The 19,057-nt window shown below is 42.8% G+C and overlaps 1 protein-coding gene across 3 annotated transcripts in view; it reads left to right on the top strand.

Annotated features, from left to right (window-relative positions):
• The first annotated feature begins 12,226 nt into the window (after positions 1-12,226).
• Positions 12,227-19,057, top strand: part of HPSE (heparanase) — a 33,738-nt gene continuing 26,907 nt past the window's right edge. For 2 of the 3 annotated variants that reach the window (XM_082463647.1, XM_082463646.1), the window contains exon 1: positions 12,228-12,597. In XM_082463647.1, coding sequence (XP_082319773.1) covers positions 12,374-12,597 — 224 coding nt within the window. In that variant the 5' untranslated portion in view covers positions 12,228-12,373. Of the gene's footprint in view, positions 12,598-19,057 lie in introns of all 3 variants that reach the window. The other variant, XM_082463648.1, reaches the window with a different exon arrangement.

The following is a 19,057-nucleotide window of genomic DNA, read 5'->3' as shown; positions in this document are numbered from 1 at the left end:
TCTTGGTTATTAAGTAGCATATTGTTTAGCCTCCGTGTGTTTGTATTTTTTACAGTTTTTTTCCTGTAATTGATATCTAGTCTCATAGCGCTGTGGTTGGAAAAGATACTTGATACGATTTCAATTTTCTTAAATTTACCAAGGCTTGATTTGTGACCCAAGATATGTTCTATTCTGGAGAATGTTCCATGAGCACTTGAGAAGAAAGTGTATTCTGTTGTTTTTGGATGGAATGTCCTATAAATATCAATTAAGTCCATCTTGTTTAATGTGTCATTTAAAGCTTGTGTTTCCTTATTTATTTTCATTTTAGATGATCTGTCCATTGGTGAAAGTGGGGTGTTAGAGTCCCCTACTATGATTGTGTTACTGTCGATTTCCCCTTTTATGGCTGTTAGCATTTGCCTTATGTATTGAGGTGCTCCTAATTTGGGTGCATATATATTTATAATTGTTATATCTTCTTCTTGGATTGATCCCTTGATCATTATGTAGTGTCCTTCTTTGTCTCTTGTAATAGTCTTTATTTTAGAGTCTATTTTGTCTGATATGAGAATTGCTACTCCAGCTTTCTTTTGATTTCCATTTGCATGGAATATCTTTTTTCGTCCCCCCACTTTCAATCTGTATGTGTCCCTAGGTCTGAAGTGGGTTTCTTGTAGACAGCATATATATGGGTCTTGTTTTTGTACCTATTCAGCTAGTCTATGTCTTTTGGTTGGAGCATTTAATCCATTTACATTTAAGGTAATTATCGATATGTATGTTCCCATTACCATTTTCTTAATTGTTTTGGGTTTGTTATTGTAGGCCTTTTCCTTCTCTTGTGTTTCCTGCCTAGAGAATTTCCTTTAGCATTTGTTGTAAAACTGGTTTGGTGGTGCTGAATTCTCTTAGATTTGCTTGTCGGTAAAAGTTTTAATTTCTCCGTTGAATCTGAATGAGATGCTTGCTGGGTAGAGTAATCTTGGTTTTAGGTTTTTCCCTTTCATCACTTTAAATATATCCTGCCACTCCCTTCTGGCTTGCAGTGTTTCTGCTGAAAGATCAGCTGTTAACCTTATGCCGATTGCCTTGTATGTTATTTGTTGCTTCTCCGTTGCTGCTTTTAATATTTTTTCTTTGAATTTAATTTTTGATATTTTGATTAATATGTGTCTTGGTGTGTTTCTCCTTGGATTTATCCTGTATGGGACTCTCTGCACTTCCTGGACTTGATTGACTATTTCCTTTTCCATATTAGGGAATTTTTCAACTATAATGTCTTCAAATATTTTCTCAGTTCCTTTCTTTTTCTCTTCTTCTGGGACCCCTATAATTCGAATGTTGGTGCGTTTAATGTTGTCCCAGAGGTCTCTGAGACTGTCCTCAATTCTTTTCATTCTTTTTTCTTTATTCTGCTCTGTGGTAGTTATTTCCACTATTTTATCTTCCAGGTCACTTATCCATTCTTCTGCATCAGTTATTCTGCTATTGATTCCTTCTAGAGAATTTTTAATTTCATTTATTGTGTTGTTCATCACTGTTTGTTTGCTCTTTAGTTCTTAAACTTCCTTGTTAAACGTTTCTTGCATTTTCTCCATTCTATTTCCAAGATTTTGGATCATCTTTACTATCATTACTCTGAATTATTTTTCAGGTAGGCTGCCTATTTCCTTTTCATTTGTTTGGTCTGGTGGGTTTTTACCTTCCTCCTTCTTCTGCTGTGTATTTCTCTGTCGTCTTATTTTGCTTAACTTACTGTGTTTGGGGTCTCCTTTTCACAGGCTGCAGATTCATAGTTGCCATTTTTTTTTTGGTGTCTGCCCCCAGTGAGTAAGGTTGGTTCAGTGTGTTGTGTAGGCTTCCTGGTGGAGGGGACTGGTGCCTGTGTTCTGGTGGATGAGGCTGGATCTTGTCTTTCTGGTGGCCAGGACCGCATCCTGTGGTGTGTTTTGGGGTGTCTGTGAACTTATTATGATTTTAGGTAGCCTCGTGCTAGTGGGTGGGTTTGTGTTCCTGTCTTCCTAGCTGTTTGGCATGGGGAGTCCAGCACTGGAGCTTGCTGGTCGTTTAGTGAGCTGAGTCTTAGCATTGAGACGGAGTTCTCTGGGAGAGCTCTTACCAATTGATATTATGCGGGACTGGGAGGTCTCTGGTGGACCAATGTGCTGAACGCAGCTCTCCCACCTCAGAGGCTCAGGCCTGCCACCAGGCCAGAGCACCAAAACCAGTCTCCCAGCTTGGAAGTGGTGTTACCAGGATTTGAACTGCTGTCTCTTCTAAGTCCAGCTCTCAGGCTCTGGCAATACCCAGAAGAGCATGAGGCAGGGAATACAAACACTTCTGTTCTGGTTCTCACTCTATCACCTTGAGAGCTGGGACAATTACTCCACATCTCCAGCCTCTGGTTTCCTTAGATCTTTTTTTTGTTTGTTTGTTTTCCTTTGTGTTTCATCTAGTTTCACTTGCTCATAGGATGCTGCATGCAGAGGCCTCCACCTGGTGCTTCAGACCAGAGTTCCAAGTGTGAAACTCTGCTCCCGGATGTTGCATTTTGGGCACTAGATACTGAATAGCCTGGGTCAGATTTTTAATTTTGTCCAAAGAGAAATTGTTAATTGAGACCAACCTTTGTGGCTAGTTTCCTAAGTCTCAAAAGATAGACACACACAAAAACACTCTTGGTTAGCTGCCTTCTGAGGCTAAAGTGCTGAGCCGTGGTCACCCTGAGTAATCTTCAGACAAAGCAATCCGTGAAGGGAAGGGTTTTTAAAAAAACAGCTTCTTGTAAAAGTCGGTGGCAAAACATTTTGAAGACTATCACAGAAGTCCAAAGAATGTGCCTAGGAGCCGTAGCAAACTTGGTAGTCCTTCATTGTTCTACGGGAGATACAGAAAAGCCCACATAGGAGGGAGAGAGAGGCAGACGTGGTGGGGAGGCCCCAATAATTTATAATTGTGTAAAGGGTTCCTGCGAGCAAAAACTTTGAGTACCACTGCCAAAATTTTATTCTGCCACACATCTAGTATGGCAGAAAACTCTGCAACCACTGAAATGGAGCATGGAAACATATCTATTGAAAGAAAAGATATCTTCTTTGTTGTTAAATGGGTATGGTGTGATCCCATATTTAATTAAAATAAATGTGTGTGTGTGTGTGTGTGTGTGTGTGTGTGTGTATACCCATAGGGAAAATGTATGGAAGGATACATGTCTATTAATGCTAATTATTTCCAGGTTATAAGATTATGAAGATATTTATTTTCTTTATTCCTTTTCTTTATGTACTAATTTGAAACATTTTATTGTGGTAAAAAACACATAACATACAATTCACCATTTCAACCTCTTCAAGTGTACAGTCCAGTAGTGCTAAGTATATTCACATTGCTGTGAACCAGATCTCTAGATACTTTACAGCTTGCAAATCTGAAACTCTATACTCGGTAAACAAAAACTCCCCGTTCCCCCCAGCCCCCAGCCACTGGCAACCACCATTCTACTTCCTGTTCCTATGAATCTGACTAATTTAGGAACCTCATGTAAGTGGAATTATAGAATATTTGGTTTTTGTGTGTGTGATTGGCTTATTTTACATAGCATAATATCACTTAGGTTCATCTATGTTAATAGCATGTGACAGGATTTCCTTCCTTTTTAAGACAATAACATTTTTTTGTATGTATATATCACATTTGTTTACATATTTATTCACTAAAAGAACATGAATTCACTTTATAAATAGAAATAAAATAAGGCTATATCCATTTTGGAAAAAGACAACACACTCTCCCTCGAAGAGCACAGGTAACAAAGAGAAGGAAAGGGAGGTACAAAGGTCTTTAACTTAGCTGATCAGCCTATTGTGCAGGACTCCTGGGAATTTAGTCAACTATGAAGGAAAAGAAAAGATTGTCCATAATCCTGTCAATGAAAAATTAAGCAGTCGATCTAAGAAAGAAATGGAACATTTTATTTGAGCCAAATTTGAGGATTATAACTCGGGAAGAACATCTCAGAAAGCTCCGAGAACTGTTCCGCCCTTTAGAAGTCAAGGCAGAGTTATATCAGTTTTTTGAGACCGAGGGCTGTACATCAAATGACATATTATTGACAGTTCACACAATCGAGATCTAAGCATCATCGTGGCCCCTTACAAGATCAAGAAGGAATGTCGTCTTTTAAGGTGTTGTCTTATTGGTGCTGGGAGAATGTTGCTTTCTTATGGTTGAGCAGGTGTTTCTGCCTATGGGAGAGGCTTGCTCACTGCATGATGCAGATACACAATGCACAGTGCAGGGAGAGAAGAGGGCAAAGGGCAGAGAAAATTTTTTATATTTAAATTTTTCTTGTCTTGCCATAAAATATGAACTTTACTTCACAATCTCAATATTCATGAAGAAGAAATAAGGGCTTAGACAGCTTCTCTACACATAAAATATAGAAATCTACTTAGAAGCTTGGGATTTCCCAGGCGGTCCAGTGGTTGACTTCACCTTCCAGGGCAGGGGGTGCGGGTTTGATTCCTGGTGGAGGAGCTAAGATCCCACATGCCTCGTGGCCAAAAAGCCAAAACATAAAAACAGAAGCATTATTGTAACAAATTCAATAAAGACTTTAAAAATGGCCTACATCAAAAAAAAAACTTTAAAAAAAAAAGAAATCTACCTAGAACCTGCAATTTACTCTAATTTGACCTTTCACTCTGAATACAGGAGTCTACCCTTCCCACTATCTCCCCACACTCTGTCCTCTCCAACTTAATACAAGAAATCTCATCTAGACAGTCTCTGACTTTCTCACAGGCTGCACGTGTATGACCAAGGAGTCTGAAAGTTTACAGTACTATAAGGGGGATTCTGTCCCCAGAGAGCTAAAACCATTGTAAAATCCTTCATTGCATCTCACCTTTTATTTCATTTATTTATTTTATATAAATTTATTTATTTATTTTTGGATGCATTGGGTCTTCGTGCTGCACGCGGGCTTTCTCTAGTTGTGGCGAGCGGGGGCTACTTTTCGTTGTGATGCACGGGCTTCTCATTGCAGTGGCTTCTTTTGTTGGGGAGCAAGGGCTCTAGGTGCGTGGGCTTCAGTAGTTGTGGCTCGTGGGCTCTAGAGCGCAGGCTCAGTAGTTGTGGCGCACGGGCTTAGTTGCTCCGCGGCATGTGGGATCTTCCCGCACCTAGGGCTCGAACCCGTGTCCCCTGCATTGGCAGGCGGATTCTTAACCACTGCACCACCAGGGAAGTCCCACATCTCACCTTTTAGACAACCTGATGGTGTATTTCTAGCATTCTTTTTTTTATGTCCATACAAACCTTTTCAAAACTTTTTATTATGGACAATTTCAAATATATACAAAAGCTAAAGAGCAAAATGCCCCTCTAATTCATTTCTCTGTTGCTGCATAACCCCAACTTTTACGATATAAATCAAGAACCATTTTACCATGTTCATGGATTCTAAAGGTCAGGAATTTGGACAGCACACAGCAGAGATGGCTTATTTCTGCTTCACAATGTCTGGGGCCTCAAGTGAAAAGAACAGAATGGTTGGTGTGATTTGAATCACCAGGGCTGGAATCACCTGGAGGTTTCTTCACTCACAGATCCGTCCCGGTGCTGGGGTGACTTCGAGGCTGAACTTAGGTGAGGTTGTTGACTGGAGCATCTGTACATGGCCTCTCCATTTGACTTGGGCTCCTCATAATATGGCAACTGGGTTCCCAGATGGAGCATCCTGAGAGGGAGTGTCTGGAGAGCAAGTGTACCAAGGGAATCAGGTGGGAGCCACGTGGCTTTTATGACCTAGCCTTAGAAGTCACCTTGTGTCATTCCTCTTATGCCATATTGATCAAAGTCATTATAAGCCTGCCTAATTTTCAAAGGGAAGAAACATAGATTCCCCACCTTTCTATGGGACGTTGGATAGGTCAAATTACAGAAGGATATGTGGTTTGGGAAATACTGTTACTTCCATATTTAGAAAATAAAATCACATACCCATCACCCAGCGTCAATAATTGTTCACTCACAGTCAATCTTTTTTATTTTTTATTCTTTGTCCTTGACTTTATCTTATTTTTTAAAATATTTATTTATTTATTTATTTTGCATGTGCTGGGTCTTAGTTGTGGCACGCAGGTTCATAGTTGCAACATGCGAACTCTTAGTTGTGGCATGCATGCGGGATCTAGATCCCTGACCCCGGGACCCCTGTATTGGGAGTGCAGAGTCTTACCCACTGAACCACCAGGGAAGTCCCATCAATCTGCTTTCATCCATACCCAAACCCACTTCCCTCCTCTTGCTCAGTTTATTTTGAAGCAAATCCCAAACATCATATAACTGTACCCATAAACACCTTCAGTGTATATCTCTAAAACATAAAGATTCTTGAAAAACAGCCACAATGCCATTATCCCACCTTAAAAAAATTAACAATAACTTGTCTCGTATCATTAAATATCCAGTCTGTGTTTCCCTAATTGCTTCATAAATGTTTTAAAAAAAGTTTATTTGTTTGAGTTGGGATTGGAATCAGGTTATTTCTAGCATTTTTGAATAGAGTCTTTAATATAAATTTTTCCTTCAGAACTGAATGCACATTTGGCCTGAGTATGTCTGAAGAGCTTCAGATTGAGGATAAAAATTTGTCTCTAGGTACAGCCCCTGTGGAACACAGTGTGGGGATTCCTCAGAAAACTAGAAATAGAACTACCATATGATCCAGCAATCCCACTCCTGGGCATATATCCAGACAAAACTATAATTCAGAAAGATACATGCACCCCTATGTTCATAGCAGCACTAGTCACAATAGCCAAGACATGGAAACAACTTAAATGTCCATCGACAGATGCATGGATAAAGAAGATGTGGTACATATACACAATGGAACACTACTCAGCCATAAAAAAGAACAAAATAATACCATTTGTAGCAACATGGATGCAACTAGAGATTATCATACTAAGTGAAGTAAGTCAGAAAGAGAAAGACAAATACCATATAATATCACTCATATGTGGAATCTAAAATATGACAGAAATGAACCTATATATGAAACAGAAAGAGAATTGCAGACATAGGGAACAGACTGGTAGTTGCCAAAGGGGAGGGTGTTGGGGGAGGGATGGAGTATGAGGGTGGGGTGAGCAGATGTAAGCTTTTATATACAGAATGGAAAAACAACAAGGTCCTGCTGTATAGCACAGAGAACTATATCCAATATCCTATGATAAACCATAATGGAAAAGAATATATTAAAAAAAGAAAATATATAAATATATATGCATTACTGAATCACTTTGCTGTACATCAGTAATTAACACAACATTATAAATCAACTATACTTCAATTTTAAAAATGCAAAAAAAAAAAAAAAGATTTGTCTCTATCAGCACACCTAACGATTTCCCACCTGGTTGCAAATGAAGTAAGTTACTAAGATGCATGCTTCTCAGCAATAGTATTTTCCATTTTCTACTCTTTTTATGAAATAATGGCAAAATCTAATGCAATATTCAAATAATTGCACTATCATGCCCGAACCAACTATTCAATGAAAGTTGTAGAAGCCATTGCCCGCCCAGCTCATTGAGCATTCCAACATGCACTTTGGCCACAATCTGGATGCAAACAGTAGTCATTACAATGCCTAAGTCACCAGCACAAAATCAGTTCCATCGCAAGAACAGTTTCCTACACAGGCCATCTTCCTTATTAACTGCGTATCTGGAGTCAACAAAGCAGGAAATACTTTCACCCTGCTTCATAGCACTTATTTCTTGAGAGGGCCCTAAACTACCTGATGCCTGGACCCAAGTCAAGAACATAGTAGAGAGTCTATCGTACATATAGTATTGGGGTAGGACACCTCCTCCCTATCTCTCCAACCACTTACTTATTTCCAATGCATTTGCTGGAAATTTCCTTCTTTGCCCATGTTTGTATTGTTTACACTGTTTATAGAACCCGGAGATAATAATAAATAATGTCCACTTAACTCACTTTATTGTGCTTTTTTTGGCATAAGTATAATTAACAGGGTCTTCCAGGGCCTTCACCATCCCAGCAACAGGTGACCAAAATTGGGCTGTCAGCTTTCCTCTGGGGATCTTTGAATAATCCTTCAGCCTACACCACAGTAACCTACCTGGTTACTGTGTGTGAACACTGGGACTTATAAGTCCTTATTCTAGGGACACTTCCTGCTTTCTCTGACACCCCCAGGCTCACTTCCTGGCCCCAAGTACCTACTTTCCGACAGACACAGAGTGAAATACATATTTATAAGGTATACATAGACATAAACTTAATAGAAAAAAACTGGGAACCCAGTCTAGAGCTATAGAGAAATGCACATCCATGTTCTATGAACAGACATCCACACAAGAGAGGAAACAGAACATCTATAGTTTGCTTTTTAAAATATAAATCTGGGACTTCCCTCGTGGTGCAGTGGTTGGGAATCCACCTGCCAATGCAGGGGACACGGGTTCAAGCCCTGGCCCGGGAAGATCCCACATGCTACCGAGCAACTAAGCCCGAGCGCCACAACTACTGAGCCTGCGCTCTGGAGCCAGCGAGCCACAACTACTGAACCCACGTGCCACAGCTACTGAAACCCGTGCGCCTAGAGCCCGTGCTCCGCAACAAGAGAAGCCACCGCAATGAGAAGTGGCCCCCACTCGCCGCAACTAGAGAAAGCCCGCACACAGCAACAAAGACTCAACGTGGCCAAAAAATATTTTTAAATAAAAAAAAAAATGAAATATAAATCTGATCATATCACATCCCCTCTCTGCCTGCTGAAAGCTTGAAGCCCTTCCAGTGCTTCAACCCCATCACTGCAAGGATATTGCAAGACCCTGCAATGCCAGTCCCCTCGCTCTCTCTGTCCAGCTCCCCTAGACTTCTCTTAGCCTCTTCCTTCCTGGCTCCCTCACCCTTGCACATGCCATCCCCTTGGCCTTGAATGCTTCCCAACCCCCAACTTTGCCAAGTTGTTTACTAATCTTTCAGCTCTCGACTTGTTTTATCTCCATTGGAACTCTCCCACCCACACAAATTCAAATCTTCCAACATACGCATGTAAAGCACCATGATCATCTTTGAAACATCTGTCACACTTGCAATTTCACTTCTGTGTGATTCTTATGTTTTAATACCATCTGCCTCCCCAGGGAGACTGAGAGCTGCAGAGTGCAGGGACCCCTCCTGCTTGCTACTTCCTGCTGCCCAACCCAGTGCTTGACATATGACAGGCACCCAATACATTTTTGAATGATTAGATGAATAAACAAATAGGTGAAAGCACCTTGAAGAATAACATACGCTCAGTACATGTTAACTTCCTTCTTTCCAGTCTCTAGCATATATTTGCTTTTAGTTTCCCCTTGTTTTAGAGTATAGTTTGATCGTCGAAAAGTTAAAAGTAAAACTTTAGTAAGTCTTAACCCAATAACTGAAAACAACATATTATCTGTGTACTATTTACACAGTCTGGAGGGAGCCACAAATGCCTGAGAGATTGCCATCACTAAGGGATTTCTACATTAGGAAAATCTTAATTTTCTAGACAGGCAAGTGAAAAGATTATTATTTTCTGAAGACGCCCTGCAGTCAGCTGTTGTCTTACAAGTGTTTGTAGTCGTTGACCTGGTAAACTTTCTGTGAGTCCCTTTTTGGCTTTTAACCCAATGCCACTACTGAAAGTCAATCCAAGGCCACATGGAAATGATGTTACGTCATAATTATTAAATGATTCGCATGCACTGGTCCTAGTTCATTTAAAGGTTTTTATTTCTAAATCATTATCGTCACATAATTTGTGAGTCACTAAATCTGGGAGATAATAGTGGAAAACCTCTGGACTTAGAATCAGAAAGCTGGGTCCAAATCTACTTTACGAGATTATTGTGAAGATTAAATGAGTAATAATAATAAATCATCTGTTGAACACGTACTTCATACTGCATATGGAGCTAGATGTGTTACATATATTAGGTTAATTGAGTCTTAAAAGAAGCACTGTGAAATATGTATTATTACACCCAGTTTCCAAATGAGGAAGCTGAGGCTCTGGGAAGTTGAAAAACTGGCCCAAGCTTCCACACCCTTCCAAGCTGCAGGCCTAAGATGCATGTAAAAGGGCTCTAGCTACGATGTGTGTAAGCTGGACTTGCCATAAAAATATAAGGTATCTAATTATAAAGTGTCTCTGAAATGACAAGTTCTTTTAATATTACCACATAGCCTCCCTTCTATGTGCCTGTATATTCTTATCTGGCACAGTGGATCAAACCAGCTTAGATCCAGGAGCTGGGAACTCATCTGACCTCAGCCATCATTTATGCAAGTCGCTTTTCTTCACTTCCTCATTTATGTTTTCCCAGTTTCCATATTAGTAACTCACATGTGGACCGCACTGACCCACATCTCACCATGTCACAAGGATTTACTATTTAGAAAACTTGCAATGGTCAGTTTTCAAAATAGCCCAAATATTCCAAAGAAATTGGTGTGATTTGCCCCATAACAACAGGGGCATGAGTGGAGTGGGGTAGGTTGTATGCACAAAGGCAGAAAAGGAGCCCAGGCATCTGCTTTTCCACCTTCATGTCTGTGGCCATATGATCCCCTGGTAGCTTGGTGATTATATATGAATTTTTTTCTTATGTATAATTGTAGGATAGAAACCTGATTCAGATTGCACAGTTGCTAAGTAGTGGATACATACACACAAAATCTCCAAACTGTAACCTTCCTCAATTAACTATACATTTAACTTTTAATGGGAATTCTCTGGAGGTCCAGTGGTTAGGACTCAGCACTTTCACTGCCGGGACCCGGGTTGGATCTCTAGTCAGGGACTTTGGGGCACCTAAGATCCCACAAGCCACTCGGCACGGGGGAAAATCTTTTAAATTGCTTAAGAATAGACAGATCTATGAAAATTAGACATAAATTTCAAAACAGTCCATTTTTATTTATTACTTTATTGGTGGTACAATCTAAGCAGAAAAATCTAAGGGTTTTGGTGTCATTTGCTTACTCAACACTGATTGGATGCAGACTAAGTGCCAAGCACGGTGCTGTGAGCTTCGATGAATGCAGTAGACAAGACAAACCCCATCTCTGCTTTCACGGAGTTTATAATCCAGCAGGGGAGGCCAGTGTGTAGCAATACAATACTAACAAATGTGGTAAGTTCTAGCAAGTTCAGGATGCTGAAAGAGTGTGTCATGGGGGGAATTCAGCTGCCTGGAGATTCAGGCGAAGCGTCTTTGAGGAAGTTACATTTCAGCCGAGACAGACTGCCATCTGCTCCGGGTTATGTAAGTGCATTCCCATCCCGATTCTGACCCTTGGACATGTTAATGTCTCAAAGCTTGGGTCCTCACATGTCAAATGAGGATAATGCCCACTTGTCAGTGCTGTGGGAATGAAAGAGAATACAAGGTAAATCACCTCCTGCGGTACCAGGCATGTAGTAAGCCCGAAGTGTATGGCGCTTGGTGTAATTACATACCAATGTAGGCATCAAAGGGAAACTGAAGAAAAGTTTGGCCAACAGCTAAAGATAAATGTATAGAGTGGAAACTTGGCAAAGTCTCCAAATTCAAGGGACAGTCGTTACCCCACACTTGTATGAGGCTGTATGTCCCAATTTTCAGATATTGGAACACCTAATACTTTAAGGCTCTGCTAAATACTGTTTTCATGCGAAATTGATAAGAAATATTTGGGGTTAATCTCTTTCTAGGTGTATGTTAGCCAATGCCCAGGTCAGATTTTTTTTCTGGCAAAAGTAAGATGCCTGGGAAACAGCACTCCCGCCAGAGGACACATAGTTAATCAGATTTTGGCAAGCTCAAGTGACAGGCAAGTGTTCAGAAGCCAGATGAGGAGGGAAGCGATAAATGCTCACTGGAGGCTTTAGTTGAGGTCAGAAGAGCAGGCGCCACAGGCGAGGACCTGGAGGAGGGAACCGCTGGCGTTCTCACCAGCGTTCACTGGACATTATGCTTCAGGAAGCCGGTCCGGGATGCCCAGCGCTCCTCCCCGGGAGCTCCCTCCCCAGGCCTCCCGGGCGCTTGGATCCTAGCCACGTCCTCACCCTTCAAATGGGTGTGGGTGATTTCTTAAGTGAACGTGACCACCGCCGAGGGGAAAGCGTGCAAGGAAGTGAGAGTGAGCGGGGAGGCGGAGCGGGGTGGGGAGGGAGCAGGGGGAGGGATGCCGAATGCAGTGGGAGGGCTGAGGAGGAGTGAGAGGGTGGCGGAAAGGAGAAAAGGACGCCGGGGCCGGGCAGGAGGAAGTGCGCCCGGTCTCGACGGTCGCTGCGCACCCCTGGCGGGTGGGGCCGCCAGGTGAGGCCGAGATGCTGCCGCGCTGGAAGCCCGGGCTGCCGCTGCCGCTGCTGCTGTTCCTGGGGCCGCTGTGTCCCCGCTCCCCGGGCGCCCTGGCGGAACCCGCGCCAGCTGACGACGTCGTGGAGCTGCTTTTCTCCACCGAGCGGCCAGTGCATCTGGTGAGTCCCGCGTTCCTGTCCTTCACCATCGACGCCAATCTGGCCACGGACCCGCGGTTCCTCACCTTCCTGGGGTAAGTGCGGGCCTGCGGGTCCTCGTCCTCTCTCCTGCCCTGCTGGCATCACGCCCGCCCTGCCGGCCGCTCTCTTCTCTCTGCTCCGGAACCTTCTCACACCTCTCTCTCTCCCTCTCTCTCTCTCTCTTTTTCTCCCCAGCCCACCCCCTGCAGGTCCCCCAAACCCTTCTTTCCCGCCTTCATTCATTCAGCAAGTGTTGCCTGAGCGCCAACTAAAGGCCAGGCATTAGGGGAAATTGCGGAAAGAAACTTCCCATCTGCCCCAGAAACTCGCCGGAAGGAGGGGGCCCGGCAAGTGCACCTGGAGGGCTTTGAGCATTTTAATCTGCTGCACCTTGTAGGACAAGTAACGCTGTGCGCCGGGCTTCAGTCTCTTAAACTCTGTTAGTAAGGTTAAAGGAAAAAAACAACTTTTTCCTTGGGGTGGCGGGCGGGGGGGAGGAAAAGGCCACAAAGGAGAATAAGCTTACTTATTCTATAAAAAGACTTTTAAAGAGCAGTTTTACGTTCACAGCAAAATTGAGTGCAAGGTACACAGATTTCCCATACTACACTCTTTAAAAAAAATTTTAATATCACATCAATGAGACCTGGAAGACTATTTCAGTGACTTACAGAGCCTTAATAAAAAGCTCTCTCTCCAAGATGAGACTGCAAAGTGTGGCACTGCTTTACTAGCTGTACTTTTTTTTCTCACTTGAGAAAGACTGAGCCTAGTGCAGGTTCACTGGCCCCTGCCCGTGAGTGCAGGCTGATTCCAAGATAGGGCGCTGCAGGTACAGACCCAGGTCATCTAGGCCACTCATCTAGGTCATGAGAGCCTCCAGAGATGACCACACCTCAACCAACTCAAACAATTCAAATCCTGCCATTGCCAAACACCTACAGGCTGGCCTTTCTGTGCCCATAGCTTCAGCTGCTATTGCTAATTTCAGTCACTTACTTTGCAAATAAAAGCAGATAGCCTAAGGTTGCGAGATGGGCAGTGAGACCAGCCTTGATTCCCAACTCTGCCCAAACCGGTGGCTTGGTTTTTACAGGTTGCTTGGCAACTCCAAGCCTCGATTTCTTCAACTGTAGAATGGAACTTCTAAAACCTTCCTGTAGGATTGCTATGAGCATTTGATGAGATAATAAATCAGTACTTAGTGTTTGACAGTGCTCAAAATTTGTTAATTGCTTCTTCCTGGAAATTGGTGAGTGTTTGCTAACCATTCATCAGTCCTCTGTGCATTTCTTTCAATTGTAGTTAACCTCTATCTTTCCCCATGTGGCAAGAAAGGAAGAATTTCCTGGTGGGAAGGAGTTCCCACTTTTTCCCCTTTCCCTTATGGAAAGTGAGCTGATATCAGGCAGCAGCTGGCTGAGAGGCAGAAAGATTATTCTGGTGAAACACTGAACTAGAGGGCTCCATATCTGAGGACCCCAGGCCTAGCTTGGGTTGGGGGGGTTGGTGATAGGGGAAGAGAGAGTGTGACGTGCCTTACTGCAAACAGAAAGATTAAGTAAATGACCATTTATTGAAATGTGAGAACTTAAGCCCTTTTCTGCTGCTGCAGCCAGCATGTACCCTACCCCTCCCCAAGGAGGAGCATTTGGGTATCCCTTCCTGGAGACACAAGTCCAAAAGAAAAAACCTACAGTATGACTTTTGGGGTCCAGGCCTGATCACCCTGCAGTCAAGCTAACCAACTCACTAGCAATCCTCCCCACTCCGAAACACACACAGAACTTCCATTCTTCTTAAACACATCTCTTAATTTCCCATAGCACTCTTTCTTCCCCCCTGGTCTCTACCTTTTTGTTAAAGGCTGGAGGATAATGAAACCAAAAAAGCATAGCATGCAATAAATAAGGCTGTTTGTTTACAAAACACAATGTATTCCTGTTCATACGGGCTTCTCTCCAGGGCTGGCTCCTGACCCCTCCAGGTCCCCTCCCTGGGCAGAAGCTGTTTTCCATGCCTGCTCCCCAGAGGCACCCACACAATTCTCTTCTGAGACCTTAAAGACGGCAGCTCACAGAGCTCCCTCCCCTTCTCACCTGAGACGGAGCTTCTGAATTAGGGTCTGAGGGTCCATCTCCCCAGGATGGCTGACACAGTGCCCAAAGTGACCTGGCCATCTCAGAAGACAGAATATTTCGCTTCCATCTCTAAAGACATCACAAGGCTTATCATCTGTCACAGGAGTAGAGAGTCAGAGGGGCATTGCTGTGTTTCAGTTCCTCAAGAGTGAAACTGCTTGGGTGAAAACGGCAAGAGCTGAGCAGATGAAAGCTGAAGTACTAAGAAGGAGAGGATGATAAAAATAGCTGACACTAATTGAACCGTCGTCATAGGCCAGGCCCTGTTCTAAGCACCTCCCAGGCATTAATTCATTTAGTCCTTGCTACAAAACTGTGAGGTCAGTACTATTATCATCCCCATTTTTAAAATGAAGAGATTGAGGCCTAGGGAGATTCAACAAGTTGCCCATGGTCAGCCAGCTATGACATGAAGGGGCAGAATTTGAAGCCAGATGCTAATTGTAGACACACGAGTACACAAAAAGAAAATAAAGCAGTTCATATTTTTTAAAGGCAGCAGAGGAGGGATGGTAGAAGAAGATTGTCTGGAAACAAATTGAGAACATTGATGTAATGAAAAGAAGCACTGTCTTGAGAACAGGAGAATCAGGGCCCATATCTCTACAGTACTTCAAAAGAGGCCTAAGCAAACTCAGTCAGATGGCACGGTTCTGGTTTCCCACGATGGCAAACAGATGTGTTTTGGGTTTGTTTGTTTTTTTCCCCACATTTGCAGTTAAAGAACATGGAGTACACAGAACTTAAATGCCAATGGTAGAACGATCTAGAATCAGAAAGGAGCATCTTTTCAGTTTGCCCTCTTCCTAGAGGTAACTCATCCACAACCCAGTCAAAAACTTCCTAAGCCCGACTACGTGCAGAGCTCCCAAGAGGCCCTGGCCCTCAAAGATGGGAGGACAGAGACCAGTAGGGCTAAATAGAAATAGAATGTGGGCCTCATGAGTAAGCCACATGATGTAATTTAAAGTTTTCTAGTAGCCATATTAAAAAAGGGAAAAAAGAAACAGGTAAAATTAATTTTAATAATATATTTTACTAAACACAAGATATCCAAATTATTATCATTCAACATGTAATCAATACAGAATATTAATGAGATATTTTACATTCTTTTTCAAACCAAGTCTTCAAAGTCTGGTGTATGTTTTACACTCCCAGCACATCTCAGTTCAGACTAGCCACGTTTCAATACAAGCACAGTTCACTAATTCAAGGTAAAAATTAGAGCGCCGAGTCAGTGGTAGAAATCACAGAGCAAAAACGTTGGTGCTGCACAGCGATTGCAGTGAAAATGCAGCTGTGCTTGCGTTTCATAAGGATTTGCTTATTTTATTTCAGCAAAGTTCATCCCTTTTTGCCAATTTGATAAATATTTATTATTAATAACTTTCAATAATCAGATTCCTGCATCTTCATGGACAAAGGTGCTTTCCACATTAGAAAAGCACTTATTATCAATGTCAAATGCATGTTTTGATAACCAATGTTGGAAATAACCTCAGGCCCTCTTTGTGCCTGTTGCTGAGAGAAAGAACCACAGCCAGAGAAACAGAAAACTGAGAACAATCAACAAGCCGTAGGCTCATAGTTTCTGACCCCTGAGACTCTGCGCTTCCCCCTGGCTGAGCAGCGCTCACTGTTCCCTTCCTCCACAAAGTCTTTCATTGTGCAGCCTAGAGCCCTTTGCATGGTAACCCTGCTCCATTTTCCCTGGAGAATATTCCGGCCTCCTCTTTGCCCTAGCTAAAACTTGGCTCTTCTTTTGAAGACCCAAGTGGAGAAGTAGACGCAGCTACTTCTCTGAAGTAGCCCTTTGGAGTAGAAGCTGTGCATTCTCCCACACTGCAGCCCTCCCCCATTCCCCAGTGTGGCTTCTAGATAATTGCCCACTGGTTTGAACTCCAGATTGCTGTGGTTCAAATCCCCATTGGCTTGTTACCTTGGGCAAATTACCTAGCCTGCTTTTGTTCGGGTTCCTTTTCTGTAAAATGAGGGTAATAATGACACCTACCTCTTTGGGATGTTTGGGCATTAAGTGAAATAATCTATGCAAAGTGTCTAAAACACTCGGTTTGGATAAATTGATGCCTGCTAGAGATGACGGTCCCGATCCAGTGTGAGGTTTGCTAGCTCCACGTCTGGCTCTCCTCCTATGCTCCTTGCAGCCGAACTCTGCTCCCCTCTTACTCACTCCTCATTACTGACTGAAGATCCACACTGATCTCACAGTTTCCTCTGCACTCCCACGTCCCACCATCATCCTAGATGACTTCAAGTCCACTTGAATACTGTCTCTCAGTTTCTTCACACCCACATTTTCTAATAATCTTCACTCAGTGTTTTACTGGAGCCAGTTTCTACCAGCTGGTGAAATGTGTGCATTTCTTTCCAACTCCACATTCAGTGACATCAACACCATTACCTTGAAATCAGCCTTGATGGGAATATTTACACCATGGAAATTGGCAAATGCAAAAAACAGGGCACTTTTCTGTGGGGGGGGGGCAGCTTCCTAGAACACACCATTTCACTCCATTTCAACAACCTGATGCCATGGCCATGCCTTGACTCTTTCCATCATTAAGAACCTTTCAACATCTGAAATATTAAATTAAAATCTCCCATTCTTGGACTGTACTCCTTACCCTCTTAGCTTTTTTTTTACTTTGTGGATCCCACCACAACTATTTTTTAAGTACCTCCACTGAATAGCCTCTTCCTTTTACTTCTTCCATATCTGATTTGGGCTTCTTGATTTATCACATGAATCATTTTTATGATAATATTCCCCAAACTCCTGCCCCATTTTTCTTCTTGCTAAAACCCAAACCTAGCTTAGTCTAACTATATTTTCCTTCTTTGGAATCTATAAGGTGGCCATAAAGTCTGGAAATGGAAAATATTATCTAATCATGTACTGTCATGCATATTAATAAGCCACTTATAGGTATTTGCCTCTGCTTCCAGTCTTAGTGGCCACCCCGCATAGCAGGGCTATTACGCTCTTGGGGGCAGAGGGGAATCTCTCAGTGACATGGATTGATGTCATGCTGTAAATTCCTGGCCTCCAGACTTACTTGGCCTTTAATGCTACTCCTTAACACTCCTTTTCTGGCCTCTCTCATTCTACACTGCCTTCATAACTCTGATCCCACTTCCGCTTCATCACTCTTAGTCTATGACCGCATTTCTCTTTCCCAAAGAAAATGAAGTCACTAGACAGGAACTTCCTCTTCTTCCTGCAGTCGAACCTGCAGACAGCACGGCTACCTCTAGCTTTCTTCCTTTCTCTCTTCTCAGCCCAGTTCTTCTAGCTCTGCTGTGGATCCTGTCCCCTCCCGAAGGACTTCGCTCTAGCAGTCATCTCTTCTCTCTCCTGTATCTTTAACCTCTCTCTTTTCGTTGGATCCTTCTTCTCGGCATAGAAACATCCTCAAGTCTTTCCCATCTCAAACACCTCCCTGCACGTGTGCCTCTGCAGTCACCACCCTCTTTCTCCTCCCCTTTGCAGCCTTTCTTACTAACCATGCCTTCCTCGGTCCACCCTCATGATGTTCCCATCATCGTGTCATAAAATCAATCTCTCCCACATCATCAGTGACCTTTTATTGCGAAATCCAATGACTACCTTTCAACCCTTATCTTATTTGTCTCTATTATGGGTTGAATGTCTGGGTGTCCCCTCCAAATTCATATGCTGAAGTCCTAACCCCTGGTACCTCAGTCTGTGACCTTATTTGGAAATAGTGTCATTGCAGACATAACTAGTTAAGAATTGGTCATAACGGAATGGAGTGGGCCCCAATCCAATATTACTGATGAGCTTATAAAAAGGGGAAATTTGGAGACAGACATACACACACAGAGAACACCCTGTGCAGATTGGAGTTACACTGCTAAAAGGAACTACCCGAAGTTGGGAAAAAGGCCTGGAGCAGATCTTCCCCCAGCACCTGCAGAGGGATTATGGCCTTGCCAACACCTTGATTTCAGACTTCTAGCCTCCAGAACTATAAGACAATAAATTTCCACTGTTTAAGCCACTCAGTTTGTGGTACTTTGTTACTACAGCCCTAGCAAACCAATACAGCCTCCCAGAAGCATTTGACGAGGTTGACAATGGAAACACTCATCCCTGTGTCACTTCCATTTCTGGGGATCTCTCTAACAGTTCTTCTCCACCTCTTCTTCTAGCTTATCTTCAGTGTTGATGTTCTTTAGACTTCTGACCTAGGCCTTCTTTTTTACTTCACATAATCTCCTGAGTGGTTTCACCTACTTCCATGGCTTGAATTACTGTTCATGCAGTGGTGTGCCAGAAAATGTTTCACGACTGGCTCTCTGGGAGGAGAGGAGACTGATTTATGTT

The sequence above is a fragment of the Balaenoptera physalus genome, assembly GCF_965194825.1.
Source record: "Balaenoptera physalus genome assembly, chromosome: 5".
Lineage (NCBI taxonomy): Eukaryota > Metazoa > Chordata > Mammalia > Artiodactyla > Balaenopteridae > Balaenoptera > Balaenoptera physalus.
The sequence above is the reverse complement of the archived record's forward strand: the minus strand, read 5'-3'. Positions and strand labels throughout refer to the sequence as shown.